Source organism: Zalophus californianus, chromosome 11, assembly GCF_009762305.2.
Source record: "Zalophus californianus isolate mZalCal1 chromosome 11, mZalCal1.pri.v2, whole genome shotgun sequence".
NCBI lineage: Eukaryota > Metazoa > Chordata > Mammalia > Carnivora > Otariidae > Zalophus > Zalophus californianus.
This window is the reverse complement of record NC_045605.1, coordinates 9,076,979-9,098,102: the sequence shown is the minus strand read 5'-3', so window position 1 is coordinate 9,098,102 and position 21,124 is coordinate 9,076,979. Positions and strand designations below refer to the sequence as shown.

Sequence of the window (21,124 nt, the reverse complement as noted above, 5' to 3'; positions counted from 1 at the left end):
AGCATCCTCTAGAGATCGAAAGGTGCGGAGGGGAGGCGGGCGCCTCCCTGGGAAAGAAGTGGGTCGGCCTCGGCCGAAAAGCAAGCCCGACACCAGAAGCGGGGGAGATTCCGGAACTGGATGCTAAAAATCCTTTCTTCCTGGAGCTTTCCGGACCCAGTTAGATGTTGTACCCTGTCCGGTTACCCTAGTAACAGGCGTCGCGGTTTGTCAAGGAACCGAGAGAAGAGGTGAGTTCGCGGATCTCTGGGAAGATTGTCCTTTAGTTAAGCTTCCCGGTTAGTTTAACCCTACTATAGTATTCGGGGAACCCAAACCTCTTTTCCTCCTTCTGTGGCTGCTGTGGGACGCCTGTCCGGTGGGAGAGGAGAGCGAGGGAGGAGACACAGATGAGATATTAGTATTCTCCTACTGTTTCCCAAGTGTCCTAGCCTCTCTATGTGAGCATACTTAATTGTCACAATAACCCTACGAGATAGGTATTATCGTCTTCACTTTGAGAATAGACTGATACATAACTTCATTGCTCAAGGTACCACACCTAGTACGTGATAAAGCTAAGATTGGGATCTAGGCACTCTGGCTCCAGAATCCTTGCTTTTAACTACTAAGCTGTGAGGAAGTCTCCTGTAGCTCTCTGGCAATTCCAGGACTGGATAGGCACCGGTCAGCCGATACCCAGGTATCGGAACAAGAGATCGGTCACCGGGTAATCCAGACTTTAACTGACTGCTCTACCCTCAGTGCTGTTGAGAGTCTAGGCAGAGGTGAGGACTTGTCTGAGGGGGACTAGATAATTAGAGAATAAGGTAAAGAAAAGTGGTGCTGAGCCACAGTCTTCTAGACACAGGGGCTAACTTCACCAGAACAATTCCTGACCTGTTTGTTGTTCCTCTTCCTCCAAAACAAGAAATGAACCATTAGTTACACAGAGCTTTTTCCCCCTGAAGTCCTATCTTTCCACAGACTCAAGAGGCCTGTTTACCTCAATCATGGAGTCTTCCTCAAAGGGTCTGCTCACTCAGGTTACTCAGTTCTGGAACCTCCTAGATGATCTGGCTGAAACTAATCCTGAGAGCTACGAGAAGTTCATTCAACAGCAGCTGAAAGAAGGGAAACAGCTCTGTGCCACCCCAGAGCCACAGCTCTGTCTACAAACCAGGATCCTGGTACGTAGTGTTGGTCCCCAGGGATGGGAGATCTTGAGCGAAAGAATCCTGGAATAATCAGAGAATCACTTACCTTTAGCTATTGCTACTTTAAGAAACCTTGAGGGGAACCGCCACTCTAAAGGGAGAGTGAAACATAGTATGGAAGATTATGTTGAAGGAGTAAGAATGGGAAATTCACCTATGATATATTTTGGAGATCTCAAAGTCATTTTCTACTAGAATAAAAAAAAAGTAATGTAATGATTTAACAGAGACTCGTAGAATTGGAAGTCTTTCAAATAAAGAGAACTTACTTGGCTGGGAGGTAAGGAAGTGGTGAAATAGGGTCATATTCACCCTGAATAGCTGTTTAGATCGGTTCCCTCTCCTTCGTCCCAGTTCTTCTGGGAGCAACAACTGGATCTTGAAAAGTCAGTAGCTTGGGGGAAATGAGGTAACAGTACAATTTTCAAACACAGTTTAAATGCATGGAATGGCTTACTTGGAGACTAAAATTCTCACTCTTCAAATTCTGTGGTGAGTTACCTTTAGGATATTATTTTTAAATGAAAAAAAAAAACACTAGATTTTGAGATATGCAAAATTATTTGTTTTTTAGAAACCAAAGGAAAAAGTACTTTTTATTAACCTGTGTCAGTGGAAAAGGATCCCAGCTCCCCAGTCAACCACTCATCCAGTACCTCTAAGTGTTGGCAGACCAGAAGATATGTCTGAGACATCAGGTACATAGAATTAAGGGAGAGAAAGCACATTTTAAAAACTCTGTTGGGAATAAGCATGGACCAGATTTTACTTGGTAAAAGGCATTACAAGTAAAATATTTTATTGGGTTATAATGTAGTTAATAACTAATAAGCATACCTTTATTTATTTATATAAATTGAATGCTATTCAATTTTTCTAATAGTAACCCATATAAAATGCCAAGAAATGCCCTAATTGGAAATTTGTATATTTGGCACCATTGTGATTACCTCTGAAAAATACAGGAATAGAATTTTGCTTTCTAGCTTTATCCAGGATTATGACTTAATATATTATCTGACAGTATCATCAGTGGAACAAGTTGTCCTCATTTCACATCCTCTGAATTACACACACAGATGTTTATACAGTCATCGATGTTGCCTACAATCCTGATGTTCTCCAGGCAGCAGAAAAGGACCAAGTGAAAAAAGATCAGTTAATACGGATGACCATGAAATGCATTGAGGAACAATTCCAGTTCACTCTCTCATACTCTTACAGTATCACTAAATTTAGAATAAAAGGAAGCATTCAAAGGATGAAACAAAATCTGATGGGAATGCAAGCTGACCCCACAGATTTAAGAGAGAAAATGAGAAAGGGTAAGTTAATGACTGTAAATGGAAAATTTAACTGATTTAAAATTGTTTTGCATCCTGTGTACATTTTGCATACCAAAAGTCTCGGTTTTAGAAGATGAGAAACTTAAGATAGAAAAATATAAAGATTAGATATTAGAAATATTAACATGTCCTTAAAGATTTTTAAATCCTGCAAATTTTTTAACCAAGTTCTTTGGTTTAAGTTTTTTTTTTTAAGATTTTATTTATTTAAAAAAATTTTTTGTTTATTTGAAAGAGAGAGAGAGAGCATGGGGGGGCGGGATGGGAGGGGTGCAGAGAGAGAGAGAGAGAGAATCTCAAGCAGACCCCCCACCCCCGAGCACGGAGCCCAGCTCTGGGCTTGATCTCACGATCCTAGGGTTATGACCTGAACTGAATTCAAGAGTCAGACGCTTAACCTGACTGAGCCACCCAGGTGCCCCAGGTTTAAGATTCGTTTTAGATTCCCAAACTAAATTAGCTTCAGCTTATCTGCCATTTTGGCTAATGCCACATATGTTACAGTTCATAGCCTGAGAGTATTTTATGTTGTTGATTAATTTTGTGATTTCATCTCCCCCCCCCTTTTTTCCCATAAGAACTAACCCCTGAACAGATAAGTAGGACTGTGAGCAATTCAGATCACTTTCAGCTTTTATTGCCAAAAGGTGAAGTTTCAAGCAAAACAAGGTGTCTGATTGAGGAGATTTCCAGTACAGAGATCCAGGTAGAGATGAAGGAACCAGCCTATGAATTAAAAATTGTGGCTGACCAGAATGAGAAACCTCTGGAAATTGAAATAAAAGTTGAATTACCTGGTATTAATTCAGTATCTCTCTGTGATCTTAGTGTTTCTGAGGTAAGTTGAACAGGTAATACTATAAATTTGTATCAGTCAACATTTACCACCTTATGCTGTAGTAACAAACTCCACAATCTCAGTGGTTTATAGCAGTTTGCTCAGGTTGTATGTCAGGTAGGCCTGCTCTGTTCCAGGAGTCTTCCATATTTCAAGATACAGGTGAGATATGCCATTCTCATGAAAGAGGGAAAATAGAAATGGCCAAGCGATGCAATAGATCCTAAAACTTTCTCTCAGAGATCGTATATATCACTATTACTCACATTCTATTAGCCAAAGTTAAGGCACCAGGCCAAATCCTACATCAACGGGGCTGGGAAGAATATTCTCACAGGTAGTCACAGGAATTCAAATGGCAAGGATGTATAATCCTTATTATATTATACAAAAGAAGAGCAAAACATTGGCAAAGTCCTATAATCTACCACAGTCCAACTCTCAAGGACACAAATATTTGCTTCTTTCCCCAAGAAAGACATTTCCAATCCCAGTATCAGACTCTAAAATACAGGGTTTTGCCATTGTAATCTGCACTTTCCTCTTGAACCACAGACCTATGAACTACAAAGACGAGTAATCGACTGCCATAGCCACATGCACCGTACAGCGTGGGATGGAGAGAGGATAACCATAATTAACAGTCTGTTTGGAAAGGGGGTTAAATATGAGGCACACAGCAGCTATTGGCGCACAGCAATTCTGAAATCCTGGAAGGCAGATATTGTGAGGGTCCCTTTCCTGGAAGTAGAGGATGTTCTTGGTTAGGTCCCATTACAACATTCCTTGATTACCTAGCCCCCTAGTTCCATTGTTTTCCATGACTTTCAGCTTCATTCTTTGGGTGATGTTTACCTTTTTCTTACCCACACTGGCCACGTCGGAAAAGAACATTGGAGAATAGGCCATCCTTACGTGCTGAGCAGTTTACTCACCCTGTTACACGCTTTTGGAATGTTGGGGATCCAAAAGTTATTTTAAATGTTTTAGTCTAGACTAGTAGCATTTTACTTCTTTGATTCTAATCAGTGCCACACCCGATTCTTTATTAGACATGTCCCTTTTTCAATGGCCTGTCTTTTTTTACTTAATTGCTGTCGTTTGAGCCAAATGTAAGGATTAACTGAGCTCCACCTTAATCCAGTTAGAGTAACAAAGAGTATAATGACTCTTTGTGATTCAGTCTTCACTTCTAGGCTTAGTCTTTGTTGCTAAGAAGTAAATTCTTAATTTTATTTTTTACTGGTTTAAAATAAAAATTAGTTCCATTTCTCAGTCCTGAAGTCTTAGAATTTTGGGGCTTTGTATAGTCTTTCAATCCTACTTGCAAACTAGGAAATTCTTTTCTAAGCTCATCTCTTTTTGTTGTAGCTTATTAAATGTAGCCAATAGAAACAATGTGTGTTACCAACATTCTGTTTTCACACTTCTTTACCTAAAGCCACACATTAATGAGGTGCAGTTAGTTGTCTTTCACATTACTGTGCTGGTTTTACTAAGGGCTTTACCACTATAAAACATGGATCACCATTTTCCCTATTGCCAATACGTTTTCCTCGCTGTTTGCTGGTCAGCCAGAAAGTCAATGCCACATAGTCTAGGATGGCAACACCCAATTTATGGCACTGTATCAGTTAACTTTTGAGTATTGAGCAGCAGTAACAAAAAACCTCAGGGAGTTACAGCAGCAGCTGCACAGCTCATTGCAAGTCACATGGCAGTAAGATCCTCCTCTTATGGGAAAGGAGTGAATAACTGTGAATAATCCAGTAACATATTTTAACCGGGAAATACTTTCTATTTTCATATTTTAAAATACTTTGGTTTGTTACTCTTAGGATGATTTATTGATTGAGGTCTCGGAGAAGTACAGATTACATCTGAATCTTCCAGAATCTGTGGATACTGAAATGACTACAGCCAGATTTATCAAAGAGAAAGCTACCTTAATCGTCACAATGCCATTGGTATAATAAGAGCATCATCTGCTTTGGGTTTTCAGTGATAAAGGCATGTGAATGATAGGACCTTCATTATGGGTGAAGAGGTAGTGGTTTACCTTAAACACTAGTATTTTCTAAGAGTTCTTTTTGATGGAATGAGATTTTCTCATCAACTTAATGTTTATCTTTTTTTTTAACTTTCTCCTCAAACTTGGCTAGAAGCATAAACCATTAAAAACAGTATTGCCATGATATACTTGTTTTGAAGCTATTTCTAACGGTCTTAAAGTAACAAACTGTCATTTGGGAAAATTCTGTTTCCAAGTAAATTGTGAAAATTCTTGGTTTACCGGTTGAAATTCTGGTTTACTTGGTTGTCTCTAGCAAATTTTTACATCAGGAATAAATCTCAAACTGTAAATTTTCTATTACCAAGAGGAACTGAAGCAGTGAAAGTTTCCTCCAGCTATAAAGTTACAGGGCCAATGTAGTAGTATGCAAACTTATGCTTCTATGAACCTCTGTACTTCTATAAAAACAGTTCTGATGGGAGTCCAAGCTACCCGCCAGACCTTATAATATCAAATATAGACTTGTCTGTGGACTGGATACCATGATGCAGTAACAATAACAGGATGTTATTGTACAGAAGATGCAAAATAAATCTAACCCTAAGAAAAAGGATGTGACTTTGGGACAAGTGCCTTTATCTTATGAAAATAATTTTAAGACAGAAGGATATATTAATCAACTTCATCTGTCAGATGGTTGTTCAATACAGAGGTATTAACTTTGATGTTTAAGCATCCTTAAATCATCTTTCCTAGATACAGTACAGCTTCATTATAAGTTTCTAGTTCAACATAACGTTTTTAAAGTCCTTATTAATTTTAAAGCTTTTTAACTTACTTTAGAAACTAATATAGTATATAGAACAGAAGCAGTTGGTATGTGATACTTAAAAACAAATATAATTTTAAGCCTGGTCTGGATTTGAATTCTCCCAGCAATAGGATAATTTACCATCTGAAGATTTTCCAGAACTGTATAATGTCCTAAAGTTAACACCCCTATTATAGTCTCATCCCTCAAAAAAACTTGGAATGCTTTCACCTTACCTTCTCTTCTACAAAATCACCATCAATACTTGACCTACAAACTCTCACACCTAACCACATAGAACTGGTGGAATCTCTGCTCTGGCACTTGGCACTTGGGTGTTACTTTTGTCAGCAGCTATGTTTGTGTACTCATTAATGAAATGCCTATCAAAATCTAGCATTTTTAAAATTTTAAATTTACATCCTTGTTATTTTCCAAAATATTTTACTTATTTCAATGGATTTTTATATTCATAGAAATTTCTCCTCCTCCTCCCTCTCCCCCAAAATACCAAACTTTGCCCAGGAAGAACATTAATAACTGTGGAGTAGTTTAATCTGAATCTTACCAAAATTTCTTTCCTTGAAACTGGAAAGTGAGATGGATATTAATTATCTTTGAGACTAGATTTTTCTACAAGCTTGGTTTATTTTTTTTAAGATTTGAGAGAGTGTCTGTGTGTGAGCAGGGGGAGAGGCAGGGGGAGACGGAGAAGCAGGGACCCCCAGTGCAGGGCTCAATCTCACCACTTGGAGATCATGACCTGAGCCGAAACCAAGAGTCAGACACTCAACCGACTGAGCCTCCCAGGTGCCCCTACAAACTTGGGTGATTATTTTCCCATGTATTCCAGGGTTTGTGCATTACTAGGTAAGGAGTACTCCTTGGAACACATTCATATGATCTCAGGCTAGTTAACTCCTTTTTCAGACCATGCCTTGGGATACCATAACTTCACTCACAAACCTCGGGATTGGTGTAAAATATCTAACACAGCCAGATTACGCTTTCATCTTGCTGTGTGGCACACTCCACCATGAGGTGCTTCAGTAACTCCTTGAGCTTAAAGTGTTAGATTATATCCTCCTAAACTCAGTCCTTTATTTTACTAATTCTACATGCTTCAAATGCATTTGTATTAAAGAGTGTACACGTATATAGCTATCTCTGGCTTTGGTTTAATGTGAAAAATAATTACCAACAGATCAAAAATTAGACAAGACACACCGAAAACAGTTTAATTTTTAAATAATTTCAACCAAAATTTTTAACTTTTTTTCTTTCAGTTCTGGTAAGAGAAATAGACTGAATCCATTTAGGTTTATAATTCAGATTATACTTCAGATTAATTTTTAACTCAAAATAATTTTTATTAGAAGACAACCTTTTACTATTCTTTCAAGGGAACAACAGACAGAGCCATAAGCATTTGCCAAGAATGAATTATCTTTGACGTTTCATGTATCTGAACCAGATGTGGCTCATAGTGATGGTCCCTTGTGATAAGCTTGTTCCTTCTTCATAATCTTCAATTCAAGCTAACATTACTAATTACTGAAAAATCAATTTAATGTACTGTTTTCATAATACAGCAAGGGAAAATATTCTGGAATATATGCAGTGTCACTTCTGCACCATGTAATAAAGAACATTTAGAAACAGATTCAATACTGAAAGACCTAAATTTCAGGAGACTGCTCTACATATATACACAGAAACACTGGATAGATTTATTTTAAATAGTCATAAACAATTCCAAATAATTTATTAAAACACATCAATAGAAAGTCTGGAATTGTGACAATATTCCAAATTCATTTTTATTATCCCGAGTATCACCTCTTCTACTCCCCCTCCCCTAAGAAAGGCAAACTGTAACAAATTGGAAAAAAATATTTAGGCTGGTAAGGCAGCAAGCAACCTAAACTATTTTTTTTCTTTCCAATAGGATTTTAGGACTTTCTTATTGTACATGAGACAACATCGGGTGGAAAAACACAGAACACTTTCTTTGTACACACTGAACATTTTTTACTTTATCCAAGTAGAAATGACCACTTCGCTTCTAATCTTTTAGCACTCCCAACTGCTTACCAATGTCTCTCTCCCCCTTTTCCTTTCAGACAGGATTTGGTGATAAATGGACTTTGGCACACATCTCACTAGAAACCGTATTTTACATATGTACACTTATTCCACAGTTACTTGATACAGTTTTCCAAAGTTATATGAGTAACAGATTCTGATAATTAAGTTCATTTGCAAATAACCACCAATTAATCTTCAAGGAATAATTTCTACTTTCTGTTAAATTCTACAAGCATATTCTTTTATTTGGAGGTAATTTTAAATTCTGCTCTCAAAATTATGTATGTAAGTTGTTTAAATAAATACCCACACAAATTCTCATTTATACCAAGTAGCTGGTTTATATATATCTTCATCTCAAGAGGTAAAAACAACCATTTCAGGATTCATAGAAAAATAAAGGACAGCTGGTTGAAGAAGTCTAAGAAAAAGTTAACTTTTAAAATTTCAGTTATTTTCCTTGAAGTTCTCTACCCTTCCCATCCATGATAAACCAAGATCATGTCACAGAAAAATTTAAATTAGGGTTAAATTCCAAAATCAAGCTTGAATTCAAACCCTTTCTCTAAGAGAACGGACTTCTCTCTTTCCGTGACTTCTCTTTCCGTGACTTCTCTTTCCCTCAAATATGAGCAAAACATTTGAGGCAATTAAATTTCAAAACCTCAAGGTTTCATTCAGATTACCTTTATATATCTGTTTCAATAGGGAACCAGAATTCTACCTCTACATTTCCCAGTGGAAGTACTTATCACCAAAGGGCCAAGCCACACGTTCCCTTGACTAGGAATACACAGCTCAAAATCTGGTGTTCATTAAATGTGTACAATATGTGGGTGTAATTGTCATTTAAAAAATTCAGTGATGCCCATTACAAATAACTTATCTGGACAGACTCAAAAATAACTGGTTAACTTTAAAATAAAAAAAAACCTGTGTAATAACATATTTATATCTTGGTAAGAATGAACATTGTGACCTGGGAGAGTCTAGAAATTCCTGGGTTAATTATAACAACATGGTGATAGGTTTTTCAAGGTACTTTCTAAACTCAGCAAGCCACTGGGCTCCAACTGCTCCATCCACAACCCGATGATCACAACTGAGTGTAACAGACATCATGCTAGCCACATCAAATCTAGAAAAAGATAAAAACATTATTAGGTATTCTGAAAGCAATCCCTAGTTTTTAGCCAGTAACCAACCCAAATGCCAACCTCCAACCAGGTAATACTATTTTCCACCTACTCTTAACGTACTATACACCTCTGCCTCACCCTCTAGATTGACAGACCAAACAGCCATCTGGAGCATGGGCTGGCAAACTACAGCCCACGGGCCAAATCCTGCCAAATGCAGGTTTTCTGGAATTCATTTATGTATTGCCTATGTCTGCTTTCTCACTACAACGTCAAGAGTATCTGCAACAGACACCATGACTCAGAAAGCCTAAAATATTTACAACCTGGCTCCAAGGAAAAGTATGCTCACCCCTCACCTATAGTAAATAAGGCTTCCCCTTTCAAATAGGATTAACTGCATTTAGTAAAAGAAGAGTTGCTGCCCTGAGAAACTTCATTCTATACTTACGCCTGATTCTACCTGAAGCTCCAATAGGCCATGACAATTATAAAACTTAGACTCAAACACAGGTATAATGTAAAAAGAAACAAAAACGCACCACAACAACCACCAAAAAACAAACAGGTATTATGTAATGAAAATGAACTTACAACTCCTTTTGGTACTTACCCTTTTTCATTATCTGCTGGAACCAGTCTATCCTCTGAAGCACCAATTGCCAAAATACATGCTTGAGGTGGGTTAATAATAGCAGAGAAGTTCTTAATTCCAAACATTCCTAAATTGGAGATTGTGAAAGTGCCACCCTAGAGGAAAAGAGATTAAAAACAGATCATGTTAATTGCTTGTCAACATAAGCCAGAAAAAAAAGACAAATGTTCTGTGGAAAGACCTTAAGATAATCTTTAAGAAAGGCCTCTGAACTACCATAAAAAACAATTAGAAAAGGAAAGGAAAGGAAAACAGCATGAGGTGACAGATGTGACTTAGCTTAACTATGATCATCTCACAATGTATCTCACAATACATATAGCAAAACATCAAAGCTATATATCCTGAATATATACAATTCTTATTTGAAAGGGGAAAAAAAGGCAGGCCTTAATGGAATACACTTTAATGAAAATATATAATATATATAATAATATAATATATAATAAAATATATAACCATTACAGTATGAACGTAAGTCATAAGTTTTGCAAACTGCTGGAAAATGTCTTTTCAGATTTTGATAGGGTATTCACTTTCTTTATATTTTCAGGGACATGTGTAAGAATATAAGGCAGAATCAAAGGTGAAAAATGCAATAAAAGCATTATGCCACCCTTTTTTTTTTTAAAAGATTTTATTTATTGAGAAAGAGAGAGCACGAGTAGTGAAGAGGGGCAGAGGGAGAGGGAGAAGCAGACTCCCCGCTGAGCAGGGAGCCCAATGTAGGGCTCTATCCCAGGACCCCAGGATCATGACCTGAGCCCAAGACACTCAACCGACTGAGCCACCCAGGTACCCAGAATTATGCCACCCTTAAATATAATATAATTCTTAACATTCAGAAGGGAAATAAATAATACCTTACCTGGAACTCATGAGGCTGTAGTTTACCCTCTCGTGCTTTGGTTGCTAAAGAAACAACATCATTAGCAATGGCTTCCAGTCCTTTTATATGTGCATTAAATACAATAGGTGTAATGAGCCCTGCAGGAGTACTGACTGCAACACTGATATCCACAACATGGTTTCTATTTCAAAAGAAAAAAAAGGAAATTTCAGTAATCATCACAGTATTTATCAAGAGCTTATGTGTCAGGTTAAGCAAGGATATTGACATTTACCTCAGTTTGGGATACTTTTCAGCCAGAGGGATATCTTTCCTGGTTTTTACATTTTGCTATGCCCTCTTAACTTGGACTTTTTTTTTTAAGATTATTTATTTATTTATTTGACAGAGAGAGACACAGTGAGAGAGTGAGCACAAGCAGGGGGAGTGGGAGAGGGAGAAGCAGGCTTCCCGAGGAGCAGGGAGCCCGATGCGGGACTCGATCCCAGGACCCTGGGATCATGACCTGAGCCGAAGGCAGATGCTTAACAACTGAGCCACCCAGGCGCCCCTTAACTTGGACTTTTTAAAAATGAACAAGAAATGTGTCAGTAGGCTGGTTTCACGTGTGCTCTAACTGCCTTGCACCTACCTTGACTGACACATGGGTACACGTGGAAAAGGCCCAGCATTCAGTGAGAATTACACAAAAAGAACTTCTTGAATTTTGAGATGAAGTGGACTGCAAGGAGCGGAGTCTGCAGGCAGAGTTTCAGCAGATGGAAGGAAGAGTGGAGGGAGAGGACTGTGTTTTGGGAGAAAAAGAGCTCAGGGTGTAGGGTGGTAGTGTCTCAGAAGATAAAAGTAGGATTCCTAATCTGTGTTATGCCACGGATACCTTTGCATCTGGGTCCCTTCTCAGAATACGTATTTTTAACACAAAACCTAAAATACTCAATAACCAAAAACAAAACAGATACAACTAAATAAAAAAACAACTATACCGAAATTCAAAATTGTGATATATGTATTAACTCAGTAACAAGATCTGGCAAGAGGTCTAATAACTGCTAAAATTTTGACATAGTGATAAGCAAAAAAACCCCCTATTTAAAAGGCACATGCAACAACTACAATCTGATATGAAAATAAGTGATTTTTACTGGTCACCAGTACAAGTACTGTTAATAATACCTCTTTGATTTGTTCTCTACATTTATAGTAGGAGGAAATGCCAAATTTCAGTTAGAGGTTAGTGGAAAGGAATGATTTTTCCCCCTCATCCAAGTTCCCAAATTCTTAAATTGTATCCACAGCCTCCTTGGGCTTTGTGTTAGGGCCCCTGCCGAAGTGTTCTCTGCAAATGAGAAAAAATTAAAACCTCACATGAAGGAAGAACTCCAGCTACTTCTAGGCTCAAGCTTTAGAATATTATGGGTTCCAAATCCCTCAGTGTGCCCAAGCTGACCAGGGGCAGTGGGACTGTCACTTGCAAACACAAGTACCTGGTCGAATAATAATGTGTGACCCCTTAAGCAGCTACCACAGCTGGGCTATGGCGAAGGTATCACAGCAAATACTGCTTTCTTTTTCTTAAAGATTTTTATTTATTTGTCACATGGAAGGAGCGCACAAGCAGCGGGAACAGCAGGCAGAGGGAGAAGCAGGCTTCCCATTGAGCAGGGAGCCCCATGTGTTTCCTATTGAGCAGGGATCCTGGCACCCTGGGATCACGACCTGAGCCCAAGGCAGCCACTTAACTGACTGAGCCACCCAGGCGCCCCCAATACTGCTTTCTTATAATTGTCCTGTCACTCCAAAATCTTCCTCCTAACAGAGTAAGCATGGTGTTTCTTATCTTGCTCACCACTAAATATAGCAGACAGTACCTGTTCAATATTTGCTGAATGGCTATATAAACAAATGAATGACGGGCATTTGGTAGGAACTAATGAACAATTCACAGAACTTGGCCTGTAACCTTAATCTGCTCATCAAAGAAGTGTTTTCTCAGATACTCTTAGAAGGTTAAATATTAATTTACCCTATGACCCAGTAATTCTACTTCAACCCAAGAAAAATAAAAACATAAGTCAACACAGAACATTGTACACAGATGTTCGTAACAGCTCTCTAAAAGATAGTTCTTTGTCTTAATCCCAGAATCTATCAATGTGACCTTATTTAATAAAAAGATCTTTGCAGGGGCGCCTGGGTGGCTCAGCGGGTTAAGCATCTGCCTTCGGCTCAGGTCATGATCCCAGGGTCCTGGGATCAAGCCCCGCATTGGGCTCCCTGCTCAGCGGGGAGCCTGCTTCTTTCTCTCCTGCTCCCCTTGCTTGTGTGCTCTCTCTGTCAAATTAAAAAAAAAAAAAAAAAATCTTTACAGGTTAATCAGGATTTTGAGATGAAATCATCCTAGGTTATCTGGGTGGGCTCTAAATCCAATGCCAAGTGTACTTGTAAGAGACAGAAGAGAAGAAGGCCATGTGAGTTTGGAGTTATGTAGCCACAAGCCAACGAATGCCTGGAGCCATCAAAACTGGAAAAAGCAAGGGAAGATTCTCCCCTAGAGCCTATGGAGGCTGTGCAGCCTTGCTAACACCTTGCTTTTGGACTTCAGGCCTTCAGAACTAAGAATAAATTTTTGTCTTAAGCCACCAATTTTGTGGTAATTTATACAGAAGCCCTAGGAAACTAATATAGTCTATAAGGAATAGTAAGACCTTCAAATGTTCTCCAAGAGGGTGGTGACCAAGGAAAAAATTAGAATAAGCAGGTTACCTATTATGTTTGCTAAGACTGGAAAATGGTTTAGAGTTCTCTAGGAAACTTTCAGAAAGAATTGATGATGAGTACACAGGCCCTCCTTAGGTAACCATTAAGATCAGTTTGGCCAGTATTCACAGCATACTACATGTCTTAGTTATAAATAATATTTTCATAGGCATAAAAATATTAATACTGAATATTGATTTATCCACAATTTGTGCTATAATCGATTTGGTAGGATTGTCGTGTGTGTGTGTGTGTATGGAGGGTACAACAAATCAGTTGATAAAATGAAAAATCCATAAAGGGCAAGTGAAAAATGTTATTTAGAAATACGAAGATAGGGGCGCCTGGGTGGCGCAGTTAGTTAGGCGTCCGACTCTTGATTTTGGCTGAGGTCATGATCTCAGGGCTGGGAGCTCGAGCCCCGCACCAGGACCCACACTGAGCATGAGCATGGAGCCTGCGTGAGATCCTCCTCCTCTCCCTCTTGCTCTGCCCTCCCTGCTTGTGCTGTCTCTTTAAAAATGAAATAAAATGAAATAAAATCTTTTTTTTTTAAAGATTTTGTTTATTTATTTGACAGAGAGACACAGCGAGAGACGGAACACAAGCATGGGGAGTGGGAGAGGGAGAAGTAGGCTTCCCGCCGAGCAGGGAGCCCGATGCGGGGCTCGATCCCAGGACCCTGGGATCATGACCTGAGCTGAAGGCAGACGTTTAACGACTGAGCCACCCAGGCGCTCCTAAAATCTTTTTTTTAAAAGATTTTATTTATTTGTTAGAGAGAGAAAGCACAGTAGGGGGAGTGCCAGGAAGAGGGAGAAGCAGGCTCCCCACTGAGCAAGGACCCTGGGAATCATGACCTGAGCCGAAGGCAGACGCTTAACGACTGAGCCACCCAGGTGCTCCTAAAATCTTTTTTTTAAAAGATTTTATTTATTTGTTAGAGAGAGAGAGCACAGTAGGGGGAGTGCCAGGAAGAGGGAGAAGCAGGCTCCCCACTGAGCAAGGACCCTGGGATCATGACCTGAGCCAAAGGCAGACGCTTAACCGACTGAGCCACCCAGGCGCCCCAAAATGAAATAAAATCTTAAAAAAAAAAAAAAAAAGTTGTATTTGCCTCTTAGAAGTAAGACCTAAGTCACCATAAGCCATGAAGCAATATTCTAATGTATATGCTATTATTTTAATAGAAATTAAATTAATAATAATACTAAAAAATCTACATAGTAGAACAAGCCTCGGTGCAGGAGTCAGAATTGCTACTCACTAACATATTAATTCAGGAAAGCTAGTTAACTTTTTGAATCCTCAGTTTCTTCATCTGTAAAATGGGAGTGAAAGCCCCTAGTTCATGAGGTGGCCATAAGGATTAAAATGAGAAAACATGTGAAAGACACTGAGCACCATGCCAGTCACATGCCACCATAATGTTAACAAATGTTTCTTGGTTTTGTTTTCAATTTGCCCCCATTAAAGTTCAGAACTAATTGGTGAACAAAAACCATTTCAACCCTGCTTTGTAACAGTTGTTACCAAGTTATTCACATCTGTAAACTTATCTCCCTCTTCTAAACTCAAAGAATTTGTAGTCTTCACTAACTAAACTTAGCATTATCTCATAAACAGTTTTACATTGTCTTCAAACTGTTTTGCCTCCAGAAGTCCACTTCCTCCCTGTATTCCATTTCTCCTCATACCCGACACTCCTACTTATACATAAGACAGCACGAGAAAACTGCTGATGGATATATACTTTCCCCAGCAGTATCTTACTTACTGTCTTATAACGGTGTCCAGCCAAGAAGAATTTGCTTCAGGAACTTTTAAACATGCCAAAGCTGAAGCTTTTATGATAAAGTCATTGACAGAAATTTTGCTTCTCCCTTCTAACATCTGCAAAGACAAGAAATCATTGTAGTTTCTTAAACTCTCTTCCCAAAGACTGAAAGTTGTCATCTGGCGGGGGGTGGTGGGGGAAGAATACCAATGTCCTGAGGCGTAAAGGATGAAATGAAACTAAAAGTTGGTTCTTTCATCTTTTTTAATGTAGGCCTTTTCAGCTATAAGCTTCCTAGTAAGCCCTCCTTTAGCTGCATCCCTTAAGTTACGGTATGTTATGCCTTCATTTTCACTTATCTCAACAAAACCAAAAGTTGGTTCTTTGAAAGGATCAACAAAATGATAAATGTTTAGCTAGACTGACAAAGAAAAAAGAAGACTCAAATTCCTAAAATCAGAAATGAAGTAGAACATTACTATGGACCCTACTGAAATAAAAAGGTTTGTAGGTAATGCTATGAACTGTATCCCACAAATTAGATAATTTAGATGAAATGGAAGATTCCTAGAAAGATATGAACTGCCAAAACTGAATCAAAAAGGAATAGAACCCCTGAATCAATCTACAACTAGTAATAAAGAGACTGAATGGTAATTTAAAAACTAACCACACAGAACAGCCTAGACCCAGATGGCTTCCCCAAATGGTGAATTCTGCTAAACATTTAAAGAATATAAATTCTTCACAAAATCTTCCAAAAAATAGAAGAGGAAACACTTCCCCACTCATTCTATGAGGTCAGTATTAACCCAATACTAAAGCCAGACCAAGATATCACAATTAAAAAAAAAAAAAAAAACCAGCCCAGAAAGAACAAAACTACAAATACCTCTTTAAGAATAGAGATCCAAAATCCTCAAAAAAAATTCTAGCAAACCAAATCCAGCAATATATGAAAAGGATTATTCACCCATGACCAAATGGAATTTGTTCCAGGAATGCAAAGTTGGTTTAACATCTGAAAGTCAATTAATGTAATAAAATACTAATAGAAAAAAGACAGAAATCACATGACCATCTCAAGAGACACAGAAAAAGCATTTGACAAAATTCAACCACCACTTCATAAAAACTAGGAATAGAAAGGAACTTCCCGAACCTGATGATAAAACAGATCTACAAAAGTTCCACAACCATCATCATATACTTCACTGGTGCAAGACTTACTTCGTCTTAAGATTAAGAACAAGACAAGGATGTCCACTTTGCCACTTCTAATCAACATTTTACTAGATGTGCTAGCCAGAGAAGTTGGGCAAGAAAAGAAAATAAAAGGCATCCAAATTGGAAAAGAAAAAGCAAAATTATCACTATTTGGAGATGACATGATTTTGTATATAAAATCTTAAGGAACACACTAAATAAAAAATAAGGTTGTAGGATACAAGATTAATATACAAAAATCAATGCTATTTCTATACAGTAACAATGAACCCTCTGAAATTTGTAAGTGTTAAAAGAACAAAATACCTAGGAATAAATTTTTTTTTTTTTTTATTCATGAGAGAAAGAGAGACAGAGAGAGAGGCAGAGGGAGAAGCAGGCTCCCAAGGAGCAGGGAGCCCGATGTGAGGCTCGATCCCAGGACCCTGGGATCATGACCTGAGCCGAAGGCAGATGCTTAACGACTGAGCCACCCAGGCGCCCCCTAGGAATAAATTTAACAAAAGAAGTACAAAAGCTTTACTCAAAAAACTGGACAAATTACTGAAAGAATTTAGAAAAGATTAATTAAAGTCCTAAATAAATGGAAAGACACCCCACATTCATGGAGGAGGAATGCTAAGAAGGCAATATTCCCCAAATTGATCTACAGATTCAATGATATCCCTATCCCTATAGGAAATATCAAAAATAGGCAAATCTAAGACAGAAAGATGGTAAGTGACTGTCTAGGGTTGGGGAGGCTGGGAGGATTGGGGTGGGGGCTACGGCTAATGGGAGAGTACTTTCATTTCAGGATGATGAAAATGTCCCAAAATTCATTGTGGTGATGGTCACAGAACTCTGAATACCCTAAAAGTCACCAAATCGTAAACTTTAAATGGGTACATGGTATGTGAAATGTATCTACATAAAACTGTTTAAATGAATAAAATAATACACTGGACATACATTTTTCATGTCTAATTTTCAAATAAATGTATTATAAAACAGCTGTAACATTTTGCCAATAAAAGCATGCAATCATCTCTAACTCTTGTAGCCAGTTACCTGTTAATCCTTAACTGCTTTATTCATTCATGCATCTAAGATTTGAGTACTCTGTTCTAGACAGAGAATTCTAAAAGCCCTGGATATAAGCAGTGAAAAAATGGGTAAAAATTCTACTCATAGGGACCTTACATTCTAAAAGAGTGGATAATAAATAAATGAAACATATGGTATGTAAGATAATGATAAAGAGACAAATAAGGAAGAACTAAAGGGAAAACTGACCACTCACCTCACTCGTCTACCCTTAATTTTAGAATAAGGTGACTAGGGAAAACCAGAGAAGGTGATATTGAATCAAATCCTAAAGGCACTAAAGGAGGAAGGCAAGTGGATGCCAGAGGAAAAACATTGCATGCAGGGTGAACACCAAGTGCAAAGGGACTAACGTAGGAATATACAGGTGGAATGTTGAGGAACAGGAAGACAATCATTGGTTTTGCAGCAGAGGGAGCAAGTGGAAAAGGAGAGGTCAGAGAGGTTGTAGATAACCTGTATAATGCTGAGTGCCACTGGCCCAGCCCTCTCTCCCTCTCTTTAAAAAAGTAAAATAAAGGGGGAGAGGAAAGATGGCGGAGGAGTAGGGGACTCTATTTCAACTGGTCCCCAGAATTGAGCTGGATATCTACCAGACCACTCTGAGCACCCACGAAATCAGCCTGAGTCATAAGAAGATCTGCATCTCTACAAACAGACTATCGCAGGCGGTTGGTTTCAAGGTAGGAAGCGGGGAGCCGTGATTCCATGGGCGGATATCGGAGGATAAACGGCAGCGGGAGGGAGCCTGGCCGTGGGGATCCTACACCGCCGGTGAGTAACAGCCTCGCGCGCTGGGGATGGGGCACGGACCGGCAGCAGCGGGGGAAAGGACTTTAGGGCAGCCCCCGGGGCAGAAACCCAGAGCGGCGGGGCTGGGCTTGCAAACTGGGGAACAGGAGAACTGGGAGCGGCTGGCGGTTTTAGAAGCACAGAGGGCAGAGATGTGCTCCGACCTGGAGGCAGGACTGGGGGCGCTGCGGAGGGGCGCACAACCCAGGACGCTGCAGTTTAGAGCAGCACGGACAGAAACGGAGACGGTGTGGCCTGGAGAGCTCACTGAAGAACAGACTGCGGTCTCTCTGCTCTGAGGCAGAGGGTTGGAAACGACTCTTCTGCTCTGACTCGTGGAAGAGACGTGGAAAGCTGTCAGGGAAAGCCACCAGGGAACAAAAGCCCCCCAAACTGATTCCCACTGAGCCCATCCCCCGCCACAGGGGGGCAGGGCAACTCCGCCCAAACAGGGTTGCCGGAGCAACAGCGCGGCAGGCCCCTCCCCCAGAAGACAGGCTGGGAAAAAAAGAGGCCAGCAACCCTAAGGTCCCTAGAAAACAGGTGCATCTTGCTTGGGTTCTGGTCAATAATTTGGACTCTATACATTCCCTCAACCACCCATCAACAGAATGACTAGGAGGAGGAACCCCCAAATTAAAGACTCAGAGATTATGACTTATGCCACAGATTTACAAATGGATGCAGATATAACCAAGATGTCAGAGATGGAATTCAGGCTAGCAATTGTGAAGACAATAGCTAGAATGGAGAAATCAATTAATGGCAACATAGAGTCTCTAAGGGCAGAAATGAAAGCTGAATTGGCAGAACTTAAAAATGCTATCAATGAGATCCAATCCAATCTAGATAATCTAACAGCTAGGGTGAGGCAGAAGAACGAATAAGTGACCTGGAAGACAATATAATAGATAAAAAGGGAAAAGAGGAGGCCAGGGAAAAACAACTCAGAATCCATGAAATAGAATCAGAGAAATAAGTGACACCATGAAGTGTTCCAATGTCAGAATAATTGGAATCCCGGAGCGAGTGGCAAGGGAGAGAGGACTAGAAGATGTATTTGAGCAAATCATCGCTGAGAACTTCCCTAATCTGGGGAATGAAACAAACGTTCGCGTCCTAGAGGCAGAGAGGACCCCTCCCAAGATCAAGGAAAACAGGCCAACACCCTGGCATATAATAGTAAAACTTGCAAATCTTACAACCAAGGAAACCTTGAGGGTAGTTAGGGGGAAGAGATTCCTTACGTACAGAGGGAGAAACATCAGAATAATGTCAGACCTATACAGAGACCTGGCAAGCCAGAAAGGCCTGCCAAGACATATTCAGGGTACTAAACGGGAAGAACATGCAGCCAAGAATACTTTAAATACATCCATTTAAAATGGATGGAGAGATGCAGAGCTTCCACGACTGGCAGGAACTGAAAGAATATGTGACCACTAAACCGGCCCTGCAAAAAATACTAAGGGGGGTTCTACAAAAGGAGGAAGACCCCAAGAGTCATATACAACAGAAATTTACAGGGACAATCTATAAAAACAATGTCTTCACAGGCAACATGATGACAATTCATATCTTTCAATAATCACTCTCAACGTGAATGGCCTAAATGCTCCCATAAAACGGCACAGGGTTGCAGATTGGATAAAAAGACAGGACCCATCCATATGCTGCCTACAAGAGACTCATTTTGAACCTAAAGATACATCCAGACTGAAGGTGAAGGGATGGAGATCAATCTTCCATGCCAACGGACCTCAAAAGAAAGCTGGGGTAGCAATTCTTATATCAGACAAATTAGATTTTAAACTAAAGTCTGTAATTAGAGACACAGAAGGACACTATATCATTCTTAAAGGGTCTATCCAACAAGAAGATCTAACAACTGTAAATATCTATGCCCCCAACATGGGAGCAACCATCTACATAAGCCACTGTTAACCAAAATAAAAGAGTCATATTGATAACAATACATTAATTGTAGGAGACCTCAGTACTCCACTCTCAGCAAGGGACAGATCATCTAAGCAGAAAATCAACAAAGAAACAAGAGCTTTGAATGATACATTGGAGCAGATGGACCTCATAGATATATACTAGATATATACAGAATATTCCACCCTAAAACAACAGAACAGTCATTCTTCTCGAGCGCACGTGGACCTTTCTCCAGAATAGACCACATACTGGGTCACAAATCAGGTCTCAACTGATACCAAAAGATTGAGATTATTTCCTGCATATTCTCAGACCACAATGCTTTAAAACTGGAACTCAATCACAAGAAAAAATCTGGCAGAAATTCAAACACTTGGAAGCTAAAGACCACTCTGCTCAAGAATGTTTAGGTTGGGTGCCGGGGTGGCTCAGTTGGTTAAGCAACTGCCTTCGGCTCAGGGCATGATCCTGGAGTCCTGGGATGGAGTCCCATATCGGGCTCCCTGCTCAGCAGGGAGTCTGCTTCTCCCTCTGACCCTCCTCCCTCTCATGCTCTCTCTCACAAATAAATAAAATCTTAAAATAAAAAAAAAAAGAATGTTTGGGT

At 39.4% G+C, this 21,124-nt stretch overlaps 2 protein-coding genes across 3 annotated transcripts in view; one reads left to right on the top strand and one right to left on the bottom strand.

Moving 5' to 3' along the window:
* Window positions 1–91: 91 nt before the first annotated feature.
* On the top strand, window positions 92–5,667 carry PIH1D2 (PIH1 domain containing 2). Of its 2 annotated transcripts, none has more exons than XM_027578129.1 (6): window positions 92–230; window positions 951–1,169; window positions 1,771–1,894; window positions 2,276–2,521; window positions 3,121–3,380; window positions 5,219–5,667. In XM_027578129.1, exons 2-6 carry the CDS (start codon window positions 993–995, stop codon window positions 5,351–5,353), a joined length of 942 nt encoding a protein of 313 aa, XP_027433930.1. In that variant the 5' UTR covers window positions 92–230; window positions 951–992; the 3' UTR covers window positions 5,354–5,667. The 2 variants fall into 2 exon arrangements, with proteins under 2 accessions (XP_027433930.1, XP_027433931.1); XM_027578130.1 differs by having other exon boundaries at window positions 93–230; window positions 967–1,169.
* Window positions 5,668–7,417: 1,750 nt separating this feature from the next.
* The window catches only part of DLAT (dihydrolipoamide S-acetyltransferase), a 37,909-nt gene continuing 24,202 nt past the window's right edge, over window positions 7,418–21,124 (bottom strand). The window contains exons 11-14 of the mRNA XM_027578126.2: window positions 15,472–15,587; window positions 10,956–11,118; window positions 10,046–10,182; window positions 7,418–9,431 (exon numbers count right to left, since the gene is read on the bottom strand). Coding sequence (XP_027433927.1) covers window positions 9,302–9,431; window positions 10,046–10,182; window positions 10,956–11,118; window positions 15,472–15,587 — 546 coding nt within the window. The 3' untranslated portion in view covers window positions 7,418–9,301. The remainder of the gene's footprint in view (window positions 9,432–10,045; window positions 10,183–10,955; window positions 11,119–15,471; window positions 15,588–21,124) is intronic.

What these genes read in the sequence shown, in the direction of transcription:
- PIH1D2 (XM_027578129.1), top strand. Translation starts at nt 993, where the DNA reads ATGGAGTCTTCCTCAAAGGGTCTGCTCACTCAGGTTACTCAGTTCTGG. An exon ending in AGATATGTCTGAGACATCAG is followed by an intron (nt 1,895 to 2,275) that starts GTACATAGAATT and finishes TTACACACACAG; the next exon opens with ATGTTTATACAGTCATCGAT. An exon ending in GTGATCTTAGTGTTTCTGAG is followed by an intron (nt 3,381 to 5,218) that starts GTAAGTTGAACA and finishes TGTTACTCTTAG; the next exon opens with GATGATTTATTGATTGAGGT.